At 41.1% G+C, this 21,361-nt stretch overlaps 1 protein-coding gene across 4 annotated transcripts in view; it reads right to left on the bottom strand.

Annotated features, from left to right (window-relative positions):
- LRRC1 (leucine rich repeat containing 1) overlaps positions 1-21,361 on the bottom strand; it is a 129,737-nt gene that overhangs the window by 95,978 nt on the left and 12,398 nt on the right. Inside the window, exon 1 of one of the 4 annotated variants that reach the window (XM_038554332.1) lies at positions 306-453. The exons of 2 other annotated variants lie outside the window; for them this stretch is intronic. Coding sequence is in view for 1 of the 2 variants with exons in the window: in XM_038554331.1 (XP_038410259.1) it covers positions 302-313 (12 nt within the window). In the remaining variant the exon portion in view is untranslated. Of the gene's footprint in view, positions 1-301; positions 454-21,361 lie in introns of those variants that run through there. One more of the 4 variants, XM_038554331.1, reaches the window with a different exon arrangement.

The raw sequence follows: 21,361 nt of genomic DNA, 5'->3' as shown, positions 1-21,361 counted from the left end.
CGACTCCCATGGTCTGCAGTTCCATCTGATTAAATGCTAAAGTCTAACAAGTCTGCTTTCTTTGTGATGAGGAAAGGCAAAGCCCTCTCAGAGTCACATCTTTAAGCTGCTCCTTCTGACATTCTTTAAATTTTATTTTTACTGTTTATTTTTACTGTTTACTTAGGTAAGAGGCCAAACTGACATTCCTAGGACTCATTTAATATAAGAATATACACCTCAATTAAAAAAAAAAAAAAAAAGAATGTACAGCAATAATGGATGGTGGCCTGTGGGCCACACAAAGAACCATTCCACTTACTAACCACAACATCTGTCTAAGGACATGGTTCGTTCATTGTGACAAAGATCTTCAAAAAAGTTCTGGCAGTGTGCTTGTATTGCTGATCTGCTGGTTCCCCGGGATAAAGACTACAAACTAAGAACTCATTCATTCAGTACATCACCTCAAGAATTCTCAGAGTCAGAAATCTCTTTGTGACATGAGATCAATAAGAACATTTGAGAAACATTCAAGAAAAAGGAAATGAGGGAATCCTAAAGGAAATGAACGAATCCCAAAATAAAGTATAAGAGACAACAGCATTCCTTCAGTTCCTGGACTTCCAGGAAATAAGCAACAGCTACCAAGGGTCCAGACAGAATGGCATGAACCATGCTGCATGCAATGTTCTGAGGTAGTTCTGTGTTCCCAAATTTCTGTGCTACTGCTCCAGTCTCCTAATCCCAGCTGAGTGTAGCTTTCAACCCAGATATCTAGAATTCATTTATCTATGTTGTGGTTCACTATACTATATCATCTGTACCAAAGAGGGCTGACCCTGACCTGGAACCACTGCCTCCTTTTCTCCCTGGAATCACCCTCCACAGCCTGGCAATCCTGAGGGATGACTCATCAAGGACTTCTTTGAGGAAAGAATATCTCTTATGTATAGGTTAAAGCAATTTAAAATTAAAATGCAATAAATAAAATAAAATAAAATAAGTTAAATTAAATGCTACATTATATTACTCAGCCATTAGAAAGGATGAATACCTACCATTTGCTTCTATGTGGATGGAACTGGAGGGTATTATGCTGAGTGAAGTAAGTCAATTGGAGGACAATCATCATATGGTTTCAGTCATACGGGGAATATAAGAAATAGTGAAAAGGATTATAAGGGAAAGGAGAGAAAATGAGTGGGAAAAATTAGAGAGGGTGAAAAAACATGGGAGACTCCTAACTCTGGGAAAGGAACAAAGGGTAGTGGAAGGGGAGGGGGGCAGGAGCAATGGGGTGACTGGGTGATGAGCACTGAGGGGGACACATGATAGGATGAGCACTGGGTTATACTATATGCTGGCAAATCAAACTTCAATTAAAAAAAGAAAAAAGAAAATGCTACATTATGAGAGTAGACTTTGAAAAGTCTAATTTCAAGAACTTTCCAACACTTTACTTTTAGTAAAAGCAGCTCTAAAATGCTTCTAATGTGAACTTAGAATTAATGGGAAATGCTTCTAATGTGCCAGGTGCTAGTCTAGGGACTCAGCATACATAATCTCATTTAATCCTGTAACTCTGAGCCGGGCAACCACTTTAATTTCACACAAGTAATGAAATAGGAGCACAGAGAGTTTACATACCTGGACTCAGTTTACATGGGTGTGTCTACCTGTCTATTATAAACAGTAGGGCAAAAAAGCGCTGTGGAATCCAAGGTCTATAATTCCAATTCCCTAATCTACTGGCTGTCTGTGTGATCTCAAATGAGTTGCTTCACGTCCATGCCTCGGCTTCCTCATCTGTAAAAGGGGGTAATAATAGCATCTATTTCTCACAGATCTGTAGTGATAATTATATGAGCGAATACAGGTAAAGTGTTTAGAACAGTGCCTGGCTGGCATGTGAGAAATGCTTAATAAATGTTAGCTATAATGACTCTTGCATAGCCACATAACACACCCTCCTACATATCCAAGTTAGTAAGACTCTTCAAATGTAAGACCTTTAGATCCAATGATAAATCCTGTTGCCTCTGGAGTATACAGGTAGGACAGAGCTCAATGCTGAACAAGAATGTCAATACATTTGAAGACTTCTTTCATTTTCAAAAGCAGAGAAGGACCACAAACAAAAAGGCATTATACACATAAATCAACAGATGGCTGGGGCCAAAAGTTTAAAGAGCCTCAGGAAAAGACCTAAGTATGAGCTAGCAAGTCCAGTAATCCACATTCTATCAAGTACTTGAGCTACTATCCAAACACAGCAAGTAAATTCAAAACAACTGTTTCATCAAATCATTAGAAACAAAATAAAGCAAAAAAGTAAACTGAAACTTACATGAAAGAGCTGTATTCGGGGAAGTTCAGTAACCTAGATAGTGCTTAGCTAGCTAATCAAGACTTAGGGTGGGTCTGACCTGGGCACAAAAGAAACACACAGTGGGAGGGGACCAGACAGCTGGAAGGTCTGACCTAGAGTAAGGGCTGAGTACATCAGAGACCGCTGGGCAGCCCACAGCTCCCATGACAGACAGGCTCAGCACCACAGGATGCTGCCCTGAGGCAGGACTCCTCTAGTTCTGGCCCTGCACAAGATGGCAAACGGACTCAACTAGATCCCTGAACTCCCTTCCAGTGCTAACAGTCATTGATTCTAATTATGAAAAAGGAAGGGAAGAAAGCAGGTGACACAGATTACCCATGTTCTTTTCCTTGGCCTTTAAAATGAGAGCTTCCAACTCTCAAATGGGTTATGTTCCAAATTGCCATTTGTAGGTCACAGGTGGAAACTAAGAATGCACGTCCATATGCATAGGAACATTACTCGCCCCCAACCAGTACAAACGTGTCCTCTCAAAGCTTTCCAACGGCTATCCACTAGTTCCAGAATGAAGTAGAAACTCAATTTCATATTCAGGGAGCTCTTAACCTGGGTATCCTCTATACTATCAACATTTTTGTAGCTTTTGACAGCTTATAAAGTGCTTCCTTATATGTCATGCCACCAGAAGAACCACCCAGTGAGCAGTCAGTCATTGGGAATTGAACTTTAGAAAGGCAACATGGCACATAAAGCCACACCCATACCCAGCCTGTCTGGCTTGCAAGTCCAGCATCCTGTCCTGTCTACCATTTGCCCCACAACTGCCCCAGTGGTCATTCTAAGTTCAGCTCCCACACCCACAGACCTATGCACCCCATGCTCTAGCCCCAGTGAATCACTTACCATGTATCATGCCTTTACTGTCCCAAACACCCTTTTCCACTACCAACATCTTAATCTCTTTATAACATTACAACCTCTCTCAAGCCTCTTTACCCAATTACCTAGGCAAAATTAAAACTGTTCCTCCAAAGCATTTTGTCTGTGCTCCTCCACTAGACGAATAAGCCCCTGTGGTAATAAACCATAACAACCACACTACTGTGTCTCTTGGAACACTTACCACAGCTCTACTACACAATAAATATCCAATGCACAGTTGTCCAGTGAAGTGGCCTAACACTATTTTGTCTGTTTTTTTTTATTAAAATATTTACTAGAAAATGAATGCTAAGTTCTAATTCAAGATATTTAGAGTATATCTATGGTCTGTAAGCCACACCAACCCCATACCCCCAACCTCCAGTCAGGAAACAGGGAGGAGGGGGTGCAGCTCTTGTGTCAGAATGGAGAGCACCAAACACTTCAAATTTTAAGAATTTCTGGGCAAATTGTTAAGTATATGGATTTCTAGGCCCCACCTCAGACTTGTTAATGCACCATCTTCAGGAGGAAGGGCTTGGTGATCTGATAGTTTAACCAGTGCTCCCAGTTAATTCTTTTGATCAAGCAAGTTTTGGAAACACTGGCTTTGACTACTGGGTTTCGATCCTGGCTGCCTATTAGAACCACAAAAGTATATCTTGCCTGAGATAAGGCCAGGGTTAAACCATACAATCATTGCAGGGGCAATATAGTCCCTAAGAGGATGAAAATTAATGGTTGGGTATTTTTAAAGTCTTGGCTATTACAATGGTCTGTGGTTCATAGCACATCTGTGGCATTAAAATTTTATGATGGAAGGTGCAATTAGGCAAAATATGTCTAAAGAGGCTCCTGTGAGGTGGGGGGGGGGGGTGGAAGCAAAGGAGGGCCAAGAGGCTGATAAAGAAAATAAGGTTGAGAAACACTAGCTTAAAGTAATGACAAATGTGAACAGCTCTTGAAATGTGCATACAGTAGGATTTTCCCTTTGCCCCACATGTTTGTCCTACAGTTGCTCTGAATTAAAGATCTGCTAACTGAGGGGCAAGTCAAACATGATGTGGGCTTGAATGTGGGAGCCTGACGATATATGAGCACCTTCAGAACAATGCACCTTATCAAATACAAGCTTTCATGAATACAATGAAATTTTACTCAGCCATCAAGAAAATGAAATCTTGCCATTTGCAACGACATGGATGGAACTGGAGGGTATCTTGCTAAGCAAAATAAGTCAGAGAAAGACAATTATCACATGACCTCACTCATATGACAAACCATAAGAGACTCAATCATAAGGCAAAAATTAAGGGCTGCTGGAGGGGAGGGGGCTGAGGAGATGGGGTAACTGGATGATGGACACTAAGGAGGGCATGTGATGTAATGAGCACTGGGTATTATATAAGACTGATGAATCGTTGAACTCTACCTCTGAAACTAACAATACATTATATGTTAATTGAATTTAAATAAAATATAAATAAATAAAGCTTTTAATATATTATCCATGGCAATTGAGAATTTTTTATTCTCCTTTTTTTTTAAAAAAAAAGATTTTATTTATTTATTCATGAGAGACACACAGAGACAGAGACAGGCAGAGGGAGAAGCAGGGTCCATGCAGGAAGCCCAATGCAAGACTCGATCCCAGGACCCCAGGATCACACCTCAAGCTGAAATGAAAGCAGACACAACCACTACGCCACCCGGGCCTCCCCTTTATTCTCCTTTTGCAATCTTAGGCCAGAGTGTGGTTGGACATCCCTTCTCATTTCAAACTGGCTTATGTTTAGGGTATAGGAGCCCTATACCCTAAACATAAATCAAAATGAGGCTCTAGGCTGGGAGATGGTGTAGCTTCTTTAGGTTTAAATTTTTAAAAATCCAGATGCATTTCACAGTGGGTCCTTCCCAAGACACATGGTCTGGCCAGATGTAGTGATCAGGAGACCAAAAGAGGGATGAATGTACAACCCGGATGCTATACGAAGATCACACCTGAGCAAGCGTACATGTACATTTGCAGGCAGAATGTCAGCAGGAGGGGGTGGCAGCCCCAGATGGAAAGAATTGTCATCACAGATGAGCAAGGAGAAGAAATGGAACTGTGATCATGCTCTTCCTCTGCTTGAAAAATCCTTCAGGACAGGTAGCCAGTAAGTTGCTCAAAGGCGTAGAAGCCAGCAACAACTAGACAAGGGGAGCACAAGAATGCAGGCAATAAAAAAGTATATATGCCATAAAAAACAGAAAGTAGATCAACAGAATATAAAAATCCTAATTTTAAAATAGCTTAAAGACGATCTAGTCTAGGATCCCAGAGGCTGGCCCATCTCCTGCCCCCCACCCGCCCCTGCAAACCAGTTCTTAGTCTACTGCATAAGCCTCAGATTCCCAGACTCCACCCTCAGGGAGTTTGAGTTCGCAGTGGGCTGATGCACACTGGTTTATAAAGTTATCCAGGTGATTCTGATGAACAGCCAAGTCCTGCTTTTATAAAAACAAAGAACCCAACTCCCATCCTATTTATAATGGTCTTCCATCTCCCTCAATGACTACTGCTCCATTTCAGAATACTCAGTACAATTTCTAATGCTATTTGGCCAAAAAAATTCTTTGTTTTTGAAGCCGCTATCAACTTACCCAGTTTCAATACCTCCAGAGACAGAAAGCATACCTATAATGTTTATAAGACTCCCTATTTCCCACACCAATGACTTGTCTGCCAATTCCCAGCGGTAATTTTCAAAACTGTGGCAGTACAGAGAGCTCACTGAACAGCAGAGGTTGAGACTCACATGGCATCCAGGCTCCTCAGCACTAAGAGGACTGACTGGCTGCCCAAATTAGCAGGCTCCTATATAAGCACATTTTTAAGGCAAGGCAGCCAAATTTTGAACCTGGTTACTTTTCAAACATTTCCTCCTCCATGTAGACCCAGAAAACCCTACATTCAAACCCGACTATAGATTCAAGATTTGGAACCTACAATCATTATGAAGCATTCCTAAAAACCACACAAACCAAATGTCTAAGGAAAACTTCATGCACCGTCGTCTCCAACTTTTTGCCAGGCAAAAGTTAGTACTTCCCAGGATACTAGAACATGCTCAGTACAGAATCACACAGCCTAATGGCAAAATTTGGTCACAACCCACAAAGAGCTGAAAGTGAGTCAGGAGAGAAGATGTGCAGGGAACATCAAGTCAAATGGCCTATGAATATTTGAAGGCTTGTCATATGGTCAAAGAATTGGACTTGCTTGGTATGGCCTGGGAGCAGGAAAAAAGGAAGAAAAATGTCCCTCTATATATTGAGCTAAAATGTGACAGAGTCCTCTGGGAATAGAGTGAACCCTCTGTGCAAATACAGGTCAGGTAACTACTTTGTATGGTTTTATGAAGGAAACTGATGAATCAGAAGGATGGTTCATCTAGAAAGTGCCTTCTTGACCCTAAGATTCTACAAGCACCATTTCCTTACATATTCTCCTCCTCCCACTCAAAATTTACAAAGGTTCTTAGATAACAGCTTGTGATATGCACTTTGGCCTATAATTAACTAGCACCAAGTACAGTATTTGCAAGAAACAGCAAAGCAATCTACAGGTTATCTGGGGTCAGAAGACAGCATCCAAAATTCAAGTTAGAACATGATGTCACATCCCCTGGAGAACTAGAAGAAAAAAGAGGAAGGCCTGAATATAAAAATAACAAAATAGTATTACTTTTCTTGAATACTGGAAGGAGGGAGAAAAGAGTGAGGCAAACAGTATCATCAACTTGGCTTTTTATGAGGATATATGCTGTAATACATTAAGTTCTTTATATCCTTCCTTGTGAGTTATAAAGAACTTTAAAATACGGAACTTTAATTGAGTCTTATCAATATTTTCCATGCTAATAGAAGCTCTTGTTCCATTTTTAAATTTAAAAAGTAAGCCTTCTAGATGAGAACACTGTGAGCTGGAAAAGACATATCTGAGTGAAGTGAACCTCAGAGAACAAATGACCATAGCTTAGCTCTGATCACACTGGAGATCAGGGAAGATGGAGAATTTGGGAAACCATAAAGTTTGAACCTGGGAGATGAATCTTAGCATCCAATCTATTTTTGTGTATTTGTGGTGGCTGAGCTGCAAGAGTGAAAGAATGCATCATACATCAGGTTTTGCTTAAACATCCCTCCCCAAGCACATGAAAGGCTCAGCCCCTAACTGGCCTCAGCCTTCCCTACTGATGGGAATGAGTTCACATCTCCCTGGAATACACATGTGGATCAAAAGTCTGCAAGAACAAGATATCACAGGGAATGAATTCTCCATGAAGCCAATATTCCCTTGCATTATGAAGAAGCATATGCCACCAGGACCCAGAATGAAAAAAAAAAAAAATGGAATGAGAGAGAATTCAGTTACAGTCAATGAGATTTCAGAACTTTGCCAGCAACAGGGAGGAGACCATTTGTCTAATAATCCTGAGTGAACCACAATCAAAATGTGAACCAACTGCTCCATTGTCCATGCATCTAGCAGGACCTACCTACTAGCCCAGCAACCATACAATCACTGAAAACTTGCCCTCCCTGGCAACCTTTAGGAAGATACACTTTCACTGCTCTCAGTCACTTGCTTAGGAGGATAATGGGAATGCCAACAACATTCCAGGCTACAGAAAGATTGGTAGAATAAACCTCATCTTATTTTGCCCTGACCTCTTTCATTCCAAGGGTTTACTTGAATGAGTGAGCTTTCTCTGGCTTTTTGTGGGCCTTTATTTTGGTGTTTGAACACTCAAGAGGCGAGTTTTAACCACATTCTTTGGTCTCCCTCTGGCATCTGAGCCTTTGCTATTGCTGTATCCTCCCCAACTCCTCTGCAATTTTCCTCCCTCGATAGCTGTGTTCTTCTTGTCAAGGATCTGTACTCCTTACTGGCCACCTGACATTTTAACAGTCGATGAGCTATTCTTACAGGACCTAGAAATATACTGCTGGGGGAAGAACAAAGAGAAAGTGGTATTTCAATTCATGACAAGTGTAGTAATTATATTTCCTTTAACAAATTTATTTCAAAATAATCATTGACAAAGCCTAAACGCTTTTGACTGGCCCCATTCAAAAAGGGGGTGGGGACAATTTCACACTATATATATATTTTTAGTTTTTAAAACAGCCTACCATAAAAAATAAAAAATAAAAAATAAAATAAAACAGCCTACCATGAGAAAGCAAAGCATTAACCCTGACATGTTTCCAAAGTCAATCTTGCAATGCAGCATCAATGTCATGAGCCAGAGCAGTTAACTGGGGAGGTAAAAAAGCCTCCTTTCCAGACATCTACACAGAATCTGGGAAAGGCTACTAAGGTGCAGTAACCTGAGAAGGAATAGAAAGAATGTATTAAAAACTTAAAGGCAATGATTACTTCTTAGATAGCCATCAAGACCATCCAATGTTCTCAGAGTAAATGAGGATACAAAATGGAAATCCCATGCACCTCAAAGTGCAGTGGGGGCTCTCAATGATGGGCCCCATGGAGTCTGTGAGTTGGGTGACTCAGCCTTTAGGCATACAAAGCACAAGGCCAGGATACTTTGAAGGGCACTCAAAAAATGCTTTCATTTAAGGTCAAAAGAAAAGAAAATGAATATAATTAACAATGAATCCAGTCTGAATTTTGTCTATCACAGTCACAAAATATGACCAGTAATAATTTCATGGAAGAAAGGGCCCATGAAGGCAATGTGCCTATGCTAGGACCCAGGAGAGTGGTTACTCCGCTCTTTCTATAGAGAAAAAGCAGATGCCAGCGAGTTTCTCAGGGTCCAAGGCAGATGCGTGAGAATCTACAGGCATTCAAATGATGTACGCCATTAACACAAATGATTTTCCGCAGTGAAAGCTAAACAGTGAACTCTATTATAAAATGCACAAAGTAAAGGGGAAAAAATAACTTCTGCTTTCAATTGTTCAAAGAAAGCTTGGTACAAGTGACAGATTCTTAAGTGTTCTCTAAATGATAGAAAATAAGCTCTGACATCAGAAGAAAGAACAAATAAGTCAAAAGATCCTTAAGGAGACCCTTTTATGTAATAATAGTGTTGGCTTTCGAGGAGCCTGGATGGCTAAGTCAGTTAAAGTCTGCCTTCAGCTCCAGGTCATGACTCTGAGGTCCTGAGATTGAGCCCAGCATCAGGCTCCCTGATCGTTGGGAAGTCTGCTTCTCTGTCTGCCCCTCTGCCTCACTTGTGCTCACACACACTCTCTCTCTTTCAAATAAATAAAATCTTTTAAAAAAAAATAGTGTTGACTTTATAGTGTGTTGTCTTATTCTTTTCTCCTGTGGTCACATCTACTTCATTTTAAAATAGTATTCTTGCCCAACTGTGATTTTACTATATGTACACTTCAACGTATTGCCCTTTCTTTGTACAATATGACATCATGAATAATTTCCTATATCCTTACATGGAGCACCTGGAATTCACCAAAGTCTACGACAATACCTCCTATGGCTTTCTGGACAAAATGGAGAGCCAGAGCAGAAAAATAAAATAGAGGACTCAAAACTGTTCAAATAATCAAAGTCAACTCAAAGCATGCTCACCAGTGGGCTCATTATCTACCTGTTGGACCAACTGTGGGGGTATGATCCAGGGCCTCACACTGTTCAGTGTTTTAACTAATGAATTTAAGACACTAATACTCATCAGCAGTGTGCCTACTATTTGCAAAACTCTGTATTACATGTTTTTCACGTATGGACTTACTTTACCCTCATAATAAGCTTGTCGAGATAAAGATTTTCCCATTTTGTACTAAGGAAAGAGTATGGGGATGGAAGTTCAAGGAGCGTGAATGACTTCCGAAGGTCAAAATCAGCAAAGAGTGGAATAGAAGCCCCAGTTCCATTTCCAGCTCCTACCTTCTTTCCATTCAATGGCACTTTTATTCCATTTTCAGGGTTCCTGAAACTAGTAAGTTAAATAAAAATCAGATGGAAAAAGATCTCTTTATAGGCAGTTATCATAGAGCTAATACACTAATCTAATGAGATTAAAGTATGATGTCTTACAATTGGATCCGAGAAAACTTAAAATTCTGTACAGAATAATGGAGACTTGACACAAAACCAGCATGCATGAACAAAGCTTGGGATGGGTTTACCTATAAAGCTCAATGTAAGTCTAAGAGTGGTTTACCAAAGGTGCACACACTAACTAAACTATAAACTCATTATGAATCCAATAATAATGGAGTATGCATTTATATGCTTTAGGGCCACATTCATAAAAGTATTATGCCCAGAATGAAGGGATAGGATTTTGCTGGTATATCTCATTTGGGATATCACATTTTAAAATGTTTTGGCAAAAAATAACATCTCTGTAAAGGCATAACCTGGAAAAATTAATGAACTAGAAATTTTTAATTGAATATGAGACTATATAGAAGTGGGGGTAAGTAGATTCAAGGACAGAGAGGATGGTGGCATACATTGCTTCAAACACACAGAGCCCCCTCTGCCCTCACCTTCCATAAGACTTTATATTTCTTTGGTCCATGCCCTGGGAGGTTTTGTACTCCTTTACAGATGTATGAGCAGATACAGTACCTTCTCAATCCAAGACTAAAAAAATTAAGATTCTGGTAATAGCAATTTAGCTTTCTCCCCCCAGAGCTTACTTTATACCCATTCAAGTCATCATTTAGGCACTTCTGTAAAGAGAGAGCAGGGACGCCATTTCTTTAAGTACTTTTCAAGGCCCCATTGAATGGCATCTACCTCCCACTCCTTCCTGCCAGAAACATGAATCCAGGGAAGGATAAGAAGATAAATGTGACGGGCAACAAAGGAATGTGTTGAGACGTAAACCCGGAAAAGATATCTGAACATCATTTCTCCAAACTGTCTTTCCCTTATTAACCCTCAGCATCTCATCACTTCCACTGAACTCACTTTTCTGGCAAGATACTCCAGTTACTGTCTGACTCTCACCTGTCTCTCTCTTCCATAACTCTCAGCAATTCTGTTTTCTGATCTTACAGGGCTTTAACCCAGCCTCTGATCATTCCCCACATGGGTCACTACTGCCACTTCTCCAGCCTCTCCACCTGCAGTGCAGCTAACTGGGAAATCCTCCATGGTGCTGTTTGCTGCTACTGGCGGGGTCGGCGCCCTCCCTGGCGGCTTCAAACTCCAGATGCATGGGCTGCACAAAGCATTTAGCTGCCCTACATGAGTTCCGACGCTCTGCCTCAGATGACTCAGACCTCAGAAGATAAAAACCTTTACAAAATAAGATTAAGTCAGGATTGAAGTACCCACTGCCACTTCATAGAAGGAGTGAAAGGAAGTAGACCTGGAAATCACTTCTTTGACCATGATACCTATTCCACCAGGAAAAATTCAAGGGTATATTCAAAAAAGAAGGAGAAGAAGAAACAATTTAGAAAGTGTTTTTGACTTAATTCCTCCCTTCTCTCTCTTTCCGCATGTTTATCACATCACACATAAATATGCAGGCACATGGTCACACAGGGTTTATCACTGTTCTGGAAAAAGGAGATACTGTACAATGTAATCTGCATCTTTCTTCTCTTACAAAATGATATATCGAGAAAGTTCCTCCGTGACAACTAATTAATAAATTAGATCTAACCTCATCTTTGTAAGGATTGTACCACAGTCATGGCACATATGTATCACAGTTTATTCAACCATTTCTCTGACAGCACTCATTTTATTTCCTTTCCTTTTTTTCCCTTTGTTCATTTTCCTTTTTTTGTTTGTTTCTCTTTTGCCACCACCAGAATGCATTAATAAAAATCCTTCCATATATATTTTGGCACACTGGTATTTCTATTTTTAAAACAGAATGCCAGAACTGGAATTGCTGGGCTTGATTTTTCAATTTTAATAGATATTGCTGAACACGCCTTCCAAAAGGGCCATTTCACTCACATATCCACTATTACCCTACATCCCAGCTGCAGGTTTTTAAAAGATAATTTGTATTAATGCTTGTATATCCACAAACTGTCTCTGGAAAGATACAAAGTAATAGAAAAGCAGCTTTCCCGTCCAAAGAGGAGTGCAGGACAGGGAAACAGGGAAGAGACACCCACTTTCCACTACACATACTTTTTATACTGTCTTAATGTTTTATCGTGTCCATATATTACAGGTTCAAAATATAAAATGCTCTTTAAAATATTAGATGTTTCAAAGAAAATAAATATTGATCTTATGGCAATGGCTCTATGTAACTAAATGTTGTGAAGTTAAAATGCATGGAATTCATTTTAAATAATCCTTTTGGAGTACCTATGTTGCTCTAGATTTTAGGGATATAAAAATTACGGCAGCCCCTTCCCTCAAGGAACTCAGAGTCCAGTAAAGAAAAAGACCAGTATGCAACATCCACAATGCCAGGTGGCAACTAAGATGCTCAGGGTGAAAGATGCCTTTAGGTTTGTTCAGGAGCCAGGAACTGGCATGCAGGTGAGGCATTAGACAATCACTACCTCTGGTTTATGAGTGACTTTTTTTTTTCTGCCTCTTTAAATATCTCTGTGTTTGTCAAGGTTTCAAAATGGGCATCAATATCACTCCCAAATTTGGGGCTAAAAAAAATTACAACCCCTCAAAATCAGTTGCCAAAATCAAAAATATCAACCCAAATGAATTTTTTTAGCTTAAAAGTTGAAGCACTAATTAAAATCCTGGCTATTTCTGTCTTAACTAATGTGCTATCATGTTTTTAAAGGCAGAAGATTGCTGGATTTTTAGAGGCTGTTCAGGCTGTTGCAGATTCACAAGAAGTAGTCAAAGAATCAGAAAAAAGAGGTGTCATTGTGTCTCTTATCTTTCCCTCTAGTCCACATGAGATTACTTATAAAGAAAACATTTAGTTTACAAAGTATCCTGGAAAATATTTTAAAATCTTATCCTTGGGAAGAAGGAACTGTAATAAGCTATTTATATAGTCTACCATAATAAAGCTATATTCAAAAGCAGTAGCTACAAGGTTAGCATTATTTTGATTTTGGTGACTCAAAATGAACATAAAAAAGGCTTTTCAGAGATTTCTATAGTCCCTGAGCACTTAGAATTTCCATCTCTGATTTCTGTTTCCCCACGTGTTTCTTTTTATTAAGATTCAAGGGCCTGTAGGGAGAGGGATCATGGGGATCAATTCCTAAAACATAGCTATACATTCTGTCAGGTAACAAACACAGAAGCATTACCATATAATAAGAACATAAACCTAGCATCTATTTTGTAGTCCAAGGCTAAATTATCCCAATATAATTACCAAGCCAAGAATGAGGAAATATACCAAACAAAAAAAAATGTGCCCTTTGGTACCATGCTCACCATAATTTGTATGCTAAAAATATCTAATAGCCCAGCGTCAAAGGCATTGAAGATTAAAGCTTCTTCTGCTTTAAAACTGCTTCGAAACTAGAATTACATTAGGCACACCTTCATGCATTTGCCAAGAGAGCTCATGTTATAAAAGCAGAACTTTCAATTAAAATTTTAAATGATTAGCAAAGAGAAGTATGTAAAGTTGTTCCACTTCAAAAGTTACAAAGGGAAGATGAAAACGAAAAACAGCAACATGCTTGGGTACTCGTGAAACATGCTTATACCCTAGATACAGGAAGTGTTTTGTTTTGACAGCACCGTGGGCCAAAAAGCAGGGCATTATTTTTCAGTGCTAACATTAAAAACAAATAAGAATAAAACATTCTGTAAAAACTGGCCTGCCTGTCTTCCAGGAAGATTAAGATCATGTTGGCCAAGACAAAATGTTTCACAGGGGACCAATGACTATGCACAGTGCACCCTGTCTTCAGGTTCCTGTGGTCACAGGGGAAAGAGAACTTAACCTAGATCTGTCAATTGAAAACTGACACCCTAATTTCCCTATAGGTGCAATAAAGCGGAGGCCATCTTTATAGTATGGAGAGTCCCTGGGTCTTAGCAGGGCAGGTCTATAGGCCACTGTCACTACATTTCAGTGACCTGAGGGGACAGGATGAGACCAGAGCTAGGGCTCAAACAGCTCCTGAGGACAAGCTCAGCTGTGTGTGTGTGTGGGTTTGGGGGGGGCGGGGTATGTATGTACATGCAAGTACATAAGAGGAAGAGGTCCTAAGGTACGGGCCTAAGGTACAGTGTAAGAGACAACAAGAGAGAGGCAAATCTCGTGTTATGAACTTGGAACTACAGGCTGTACCATAACCACCAGCATGAAGCAGAACATAGTGGCAGCCATCACCCATGTGCCCCACATAAGTCCTCTAAACTCTAAAACACAAGAAAAAAGTATTAAGTGGGATCCTTATCCTCAGGGGTTAGTTTAGTCATATACTCCCTCTGATGAATATGCCAGTTCAGAGTATCCTTTATTTCCAACAATAGGTAATTAACATAATATGTGCCCGACAGAGCTGGGCGCTTTATGTATTGTAACTGCATCCCACATAATACCCTCCCCCTTGGAACTATCACCATTCTCATTCTCAAAGGATTAGAAAACCGAGGCTCACAGACGTTAAGTAACTTTGCAGTTTTTCCAAGATCACGTAATACTCAGTCTGTTCAATCTCAAAGCCCACTACACACTGGAGTTTCTCATACTGTGGACATGGGATTACCAACATCATTCAACTGGGTCACTTGCAAACATTATAGATTCTTGGGGTCCCACACTAACATAATGAATCTGAATCTCTAGAGATGGAGCTCTAGAATCCATGTTTTAAAAGAACTCCTAGCTGCTTCTGATAAAGAACAAAAGCCACTGTAGTATCCCCACAAGTAATCAGCCAGCGAGATTAGCCTGGTTCAGATAGACAAGTTTAGCAACGAGCTGTGTATTTGTATCTGTGTGTATATGTGTACATTCTTTAAAATCATCACTTAGCCTGGCTCAGTCAGTAGAGCATGCAACTCTTGAATCTCAGGGTTTTAAGTTCGAGCCCCACATTAAGTAATTTAAGTAGAGATTTAAAAATAAAATCTTAAAAAAAATCATCACTTAGGGAGCCCATCCCCCAGGGGTTCCTAAACTCGAGCTTCCAGAGCTCAGCACACCCACAATGACAATAATGCAGGTCCTAAAGGCTATTTTAGTATTTCAAAGGCCAAAGGAAATTGTACATTCATCTCTAAAAGACTAACTAAAGGCATTACTAAAATGTCTTTGGAAATGGGAAAATTAAACTGTAAAGCCACTTAAATACAGTGTATTTGGAAACAAAGTCTTAAAAACGACACTTGAAAGGGGATAAATGGCAGAGACTCCAAGGAGGCAGCATTGTGCAAACATCTGTGCACCTTCCTATTTGGAGCTACCCCAGGGACTCACAGCTGAGCTTTACAACAGACACTGTGGCAGTACTTTGTGGTCACACCTTCCTTTCACACAGAACCACATATCTCGCAGACCAACCCATAACCCAATTCTTAGCCCATCTCAAACATTAAACGTACCTTCAAAGGAACAAAAATCTGCAAATACAGGTGATGGCTAAAGCTATGTACAGGTGGTGGCCTGAGGACAGTGTTTTGAAATTTGAGTAAAACCCACAAAGTGATTAATTTGAAGGGTTTAAAATATGCATTTGGATGTGAAATGCCTAAGTTTCACTATCTATAATCACAACTTGCTAATTCACAAGTTTTAAAAACTAAGAAAATAAAATTTTACTGAATACATAAAAAAATTAAAAAATACTACCCATTACTTTAACCAACCAACTCGAGCTGAACCCTGTAAGAAAATGCATCTGGAGATAGAGGAAAGAAAAACAGAAAGAAGGGATGAGAAAAAAAAAAGGACAAGAAAGAAAATGTCATGAACAAGCAAAAGAGGAGGTATGAATCAAGTACAAAATAAGAGTCAAAGGAGTAAGGATGCAGGAGTTTCAGAAGAAGCTAGAAATTTTTTATCGCAATCTGTAGTTCACTTGAGCCACAGGCTTCAGATAACTATCACCTCCTATTAGCTCCCACTGAAAAACTAATTAGCTAGTTGGCTCTTTATCTTTAAAACGTCCATCCTAACAAACTGAATGAAATGACCAGGAAGGTTAGGCGTTTACTGAGACTCTGGGGTTCAATTCACAAGCACCTCCCACCCACCTCCTCTCTGCCACAGTGCTGGGAATGTCAAGGGGTTTGTACAGCAGAGGACACAAACAGCCCACACAGCCAAGTCCAATCTGTACAACCTGACAAATTGAATGTTTTAAACTATTGAATAGGATGTCAACACTTAAAAATCAGGAGACTTCACATAAAAATTCTGATTTTCAGGAAAAAAAAACAAAAACAAAAAGCAAGCAAGCACTGAGTGAAGCAGTACATACATACACATACACACACACACACACACACACACACACACACACACACCAGGCCTGCATCCCCATGTGACAGGGTTAGGCTGAAGTAGTAATGACTGTCCTCTTCAGATGGGGCACACACATGCTCTCTCCTCTACAGGTTTGTCTGCAGCTAGACCTCCCTCAGCCTACAATGCCCATGTGCCCCTGCCACAAGAGGCTGGCCTTGTGGCTCCTGATGAAGGTGACTCATCCAACAAGCAAGCCTAGAAGCTCCTGCAGACCTCCACCATCCACTGCACATCACCCTTCTCTCCCACATCCCCACCCTGGAAAACTGACCTCACCCAGAGCCGCTTCCTTTCCCCAGAGCTGCTTCCTTTCATATATCTTCAACTCCAGTATTCTAGATCTGGCCCCAATCTCTCCCATGACTTCATTCCCACTCTTTTCTTTCTGCCCATCAGCCTCTTGCAAAAAAAAAAAAATTCCATTTTTTCTCTGCCTACGCAGCATCCCAATACCTTTTCCATCAGAAACATCAGTGGCCTCATTCCCTCCTATCCTACCACTTTCTTCTGCAGGTACAACATGCACCTATAATCTACCTTTCCTGATCCTGGGCAGATCCTCACCCTGGAGAAAAAAACAACAACAACAAAACACAATTCATGAAGGCTCCTGGCACCACCAGAAATTCACACCAATGCTAGGAATGCCACCAGCCCCCTCTCTAGCTTCACCACCCACAGGCACCCCCCCCCCCGCCCAACCCCCACCTCTTTTATCTAGTGACTACCCTATCTCATCCTCCCCCAAGGAAACTAAAGCCACCAGACTTGATCTTTCATTTGTCCAAATGCATCCTTCCCCTCATTCCTCAAATCCTGTAGGGGATACCCAGTCACTCAAACTGAAAATTCAACTGTTACCCTTGACCCCTGCAAACCGAACTCTCCATTTCCAATTCAGTCAGTCACCAAATCCTGCTCCTGTTTGCCTCCAAAGTGTTCTCCTGGTCTCCAATCTTGTCCTCTCAAAGCCATCCACAAGCTGCTACAGGCTGAGCCCTTTGAACTCAAGTCTGACAAGACACTCCTGGCCTTAAACTCTGGGTGACAACATCCCTCACCCAGCATTCACAGTCACCCATGATGGGGCTCCTGCCTACCCCCTGACACCTTTCACCCCACACCTCCCATGACACGTGACTGTGTTGTGCCCCCTGCCCTCCACCACTAGGAAACCTTTGCCGCCAGCTCCATAACCGGGGCTTCATCACAATCTGTTTGGGTGTCTGATGCCATCACTAAACTCCAAAACCCAAAGGCAGAGACTGGCATTCACTTTTGCATCCCCCGGGGCCTAATAACACAGTAGGCCTTTGATGCATGTTGGCTGCATGAAGATATCATGGCCACTACCTGACCAGCTCTTCCAAACTAGTATCTTGCATGAAAAATCAGCCTTTGGAGTCTGGCAGACCTGGACTTAACCTCAGCCAGGTCACGAGTGACCTTAGGCACGGGTGTGGCCTCAGTTTTCTCACCTGTAAAACAGAACTTCAACACTTCCCCCCCCCCCCATGTGGGGCACCTGGATGGCTCAGTGGTTGAGCATCTGCTCAGGTCATGATCCTGGGGTCCTGGGGTCCTGGAATCGAGTCCTGCAACAGGCTCCCTTCAGGGAGCCTGCTTCTCCCTCTGCCTGTGTCTCTGCCTCTCTCTCTCTCTCTCATAAATAAATAAAATCTTTAAAAAAAATAAAAAATAAAATAAATTTTTAAAACCCATGTAAGGCTGACCCAAAGACTGAATAAATTCTAAGTGCCTACGAGTGCATCTGGAATGCTGTGAGCAGTCAGTGAAGAGCTGCCGTTCGCACTTTCCAAACCATAACTGAGGTTTCATTCCACTCCTCCAAGGCGAGGGCAGGTTATCCAGTGTGTGCAGTGTGTGGGCAGCCCGGCCCACAGCTTCAGAAACACTTCCTGCCTCTTGGCCATTTTGCTCCTCATTAACACCTCCGCTCAGAGGCAAGGGGGAGAGGACCGTCCTTCTGTCAACATGACTAATGAGGTGTTATCTTTCTGTGCTACTGTTGACCCTCTGCCAACAGGACGTGCTGACTCAGCCCACACCGCCACCTTCCTCTCAGGTGGACAGCAAACAGACGTGACACGCCTGGCTGGCCCTTGCCGGCCGCACAGACGTACTCACGGGCTGCCAGGCTCAGACCACAGAGATGAGGCTGCACCGTGGGCGTCAGCAGCCCCTCAGAATAAGCCACTCCGTTGAGGCACCAGAAGGGAGTGGTGAGACACACCAGAAACGTCTGAGGATTTTGGTACCTAAACAATACCATTAAAAAAAAAAAAATTCTTTTTTTGTCAACGCAACAGACATTTTTGAGCATTTCTTCTGAATAAGGCACTGAACCCCCAAATGTCTGGGATAGAGATGCACAAAATAAGTCCCTGATGACAAACTGAGGGGAACATACGGATGCACAGCTAAGCCCAACCTGGACGAACAGCCTGAGGCAAGTAAACTGTGAATGGGTCAGGGGAACCCAGAGACACAGATGTGACTTGTAGAGCTGGGCAGACTTCATGACAGTGGTGGCATCTGCACTGAAGAGGAGCATTCTGAGCAGAGCCCTGACAAAGGCACAGAGATCAGGAAAATGTGAGACTACTCAGTCACAGATATTTAACACTTAAAAAAGTACATTAGAAAGTACTAGGAAGTACTTAGAATATGCATTCAAATTTAACAATTTAGAAAACAAGCATATTTATAGTATCCTATTTACTTCTGTTTTTCTCTCACAAAATTTCACACATAGAATAAAATCTAGGGAAAATGTCTACACATAAAGCTTTTTTTTTTCTTTTTTTTAAAGAATACTTTGAAACAGAAATCACTCCTACTAGAGACTTTTCCTGAGCAGATGGTCCTTGCATTTCTGGCAGAAGACGTGGGGTTAAACTAGAGAGAGACATAACAAGGATCTACTACACGCTGGTGGGAAACAAGGGTGTCTGCAACAGTCATCCAGGATCACGCTGTCTTCCTGCCTTCCTCCTGCAGCAGGCACTGCACCCCACACCCCTCCCTAAACTCCTTATTCCTATTCCTTGCCTACTTGCATCCCAATTAAGAGGAAACACAACAAAAGACCAGGGCCAGGCCTGTGACTCTATGTGTGCCTCTCCTTGAGATGCTGCCCTGAGAGCAGAAGCCACACCAGAGCTCTGCACTGCCAACCTGCTAAACCAACCATTGTCCTTCAGGCTTCCTTGTATTTGACACGGCTATAGGCCTCTATAAGGCATTTTAGGCTGCAAAGTTTGTTATTTGCAGTCAAGAGTATTCCAAATACAACTCCTGTGTCTCCAGGGCTGACCCTCCGTAAGGAGAAACCACCAGAGAACTGAAACCACAGGAGTTACCTGACACTTCTCTTGAGCCAGATTTACTTGGGCTCTAAACCTGAATTTTGAAATAAAACATTTAGAATATATAATTTTTTTAAAAAGACTGTATAAACTATACCGCATCAGCAATAACCCTCTACTATAATTACCTTACAGAAAACATCTTTATATAGACTTTCTTTTCAAATGGTTAGTTATTAGGGAGAGGTGGTGAGGGGTGAGGTTGAAGAGTAGGGGTGGGATTAGCTTCTTTCGTCTCCTGGCTTCTACAGAACTCATTGAATCCCTAGTTACTAGAGAGGCAGGCCATACATAATATCATCTCCCACCTCTTCTTGCCATTTAAAATGAAGCTACTAAAAATCAAGGTGTGTAAATAACTGTGACATGCTATGCACTAAGACAAGTATACTATAAAGCATATATTTTCTATTAACTTAATCTCAATGGCACCCATTTGTAGCAGTATTAGAATATGTACAGTTCCAAAAAGTACATTAGTACCTCTTGATAATATTAACCTTTATAGTCAAGACCAACAACTGCCTCATAAGCTAATTAATCACTTGATATCATGTCTTGAAAACAGAGACAAATAGCATAATAGTTGAATTATTATAAGAATTATAATGAGGGCAATGCTATGATAAAACTGGTGATCATTAGGTTCGGTGAGACCCATTGTTTTTCCAAATGGATGTGCTTTTACTTCAAGAGTTTGTAAAGCTACAGCTATAAGTTACTTGCTGAAGGAAAGAAATCCAGCACCAAAGAACGGGTGCCACTAATCTTCTTTTAAAGATTATGCTTGAATGAGCACATTAATATTTGGTGACCTGATTCTTAAAATGATATTTCAGCTCAGTACTCTTTTTCTTAGGAAGGCAAAAATAACTCAGGCGTCATGGGTCTCTGTTCCCTTTCCCAGAACAGACAAAGCTCCTGGCCCAACAGGTGGCTTTTTGTGCAGATGACATGGTAGCCCCATCAGAGTGGTGAGGAATACTGGCTCTCCAACCAGACTGCATCAGCTCAACCCCTGGCTCTGCTGCTTACTACTTGTATGACCTCACCAAGCTAATTCATCTGTGTCCCAGTGTCCTCAACAGCAAAATGAAGCTTTTTATGTAAAATGAAGTAATGTTTGTTATGAGGATTAAATGAGTTAATCATGGGAAGTATTTGGAACAATTCAAGGCACACTGCTCAAAAAACGTGTACTGTCTTCCTCTCCTAAGTTCTAGATCCCATAAGAACTCCTGACATGTCCCAACTCAAGTACTCAAGTACTTACCAGTTGCTAGTTCCTACCCTGCTATATT

This window comes from Canis lupus, chromosome 12 (genome assembly GCF_011100685.1).
Source record: "Canis lupus familiaris isolate Mischka breed German Shepherd chromosome 12, alternate assembly UU_Cfam_GSD_1.0, whole genome shotgun sequence".
NCBI classification, from domain to species: domain Eukaryota; kingdom Metazoa; phylum Chordata; class Mammalia; order Carnivora; family Canidae; genus Canis; species Canis lupus.
Note: the sequence above shows the minus strand (reverse complement) of the source record. Positions and strands in the feature narration are given on the sequence as shown.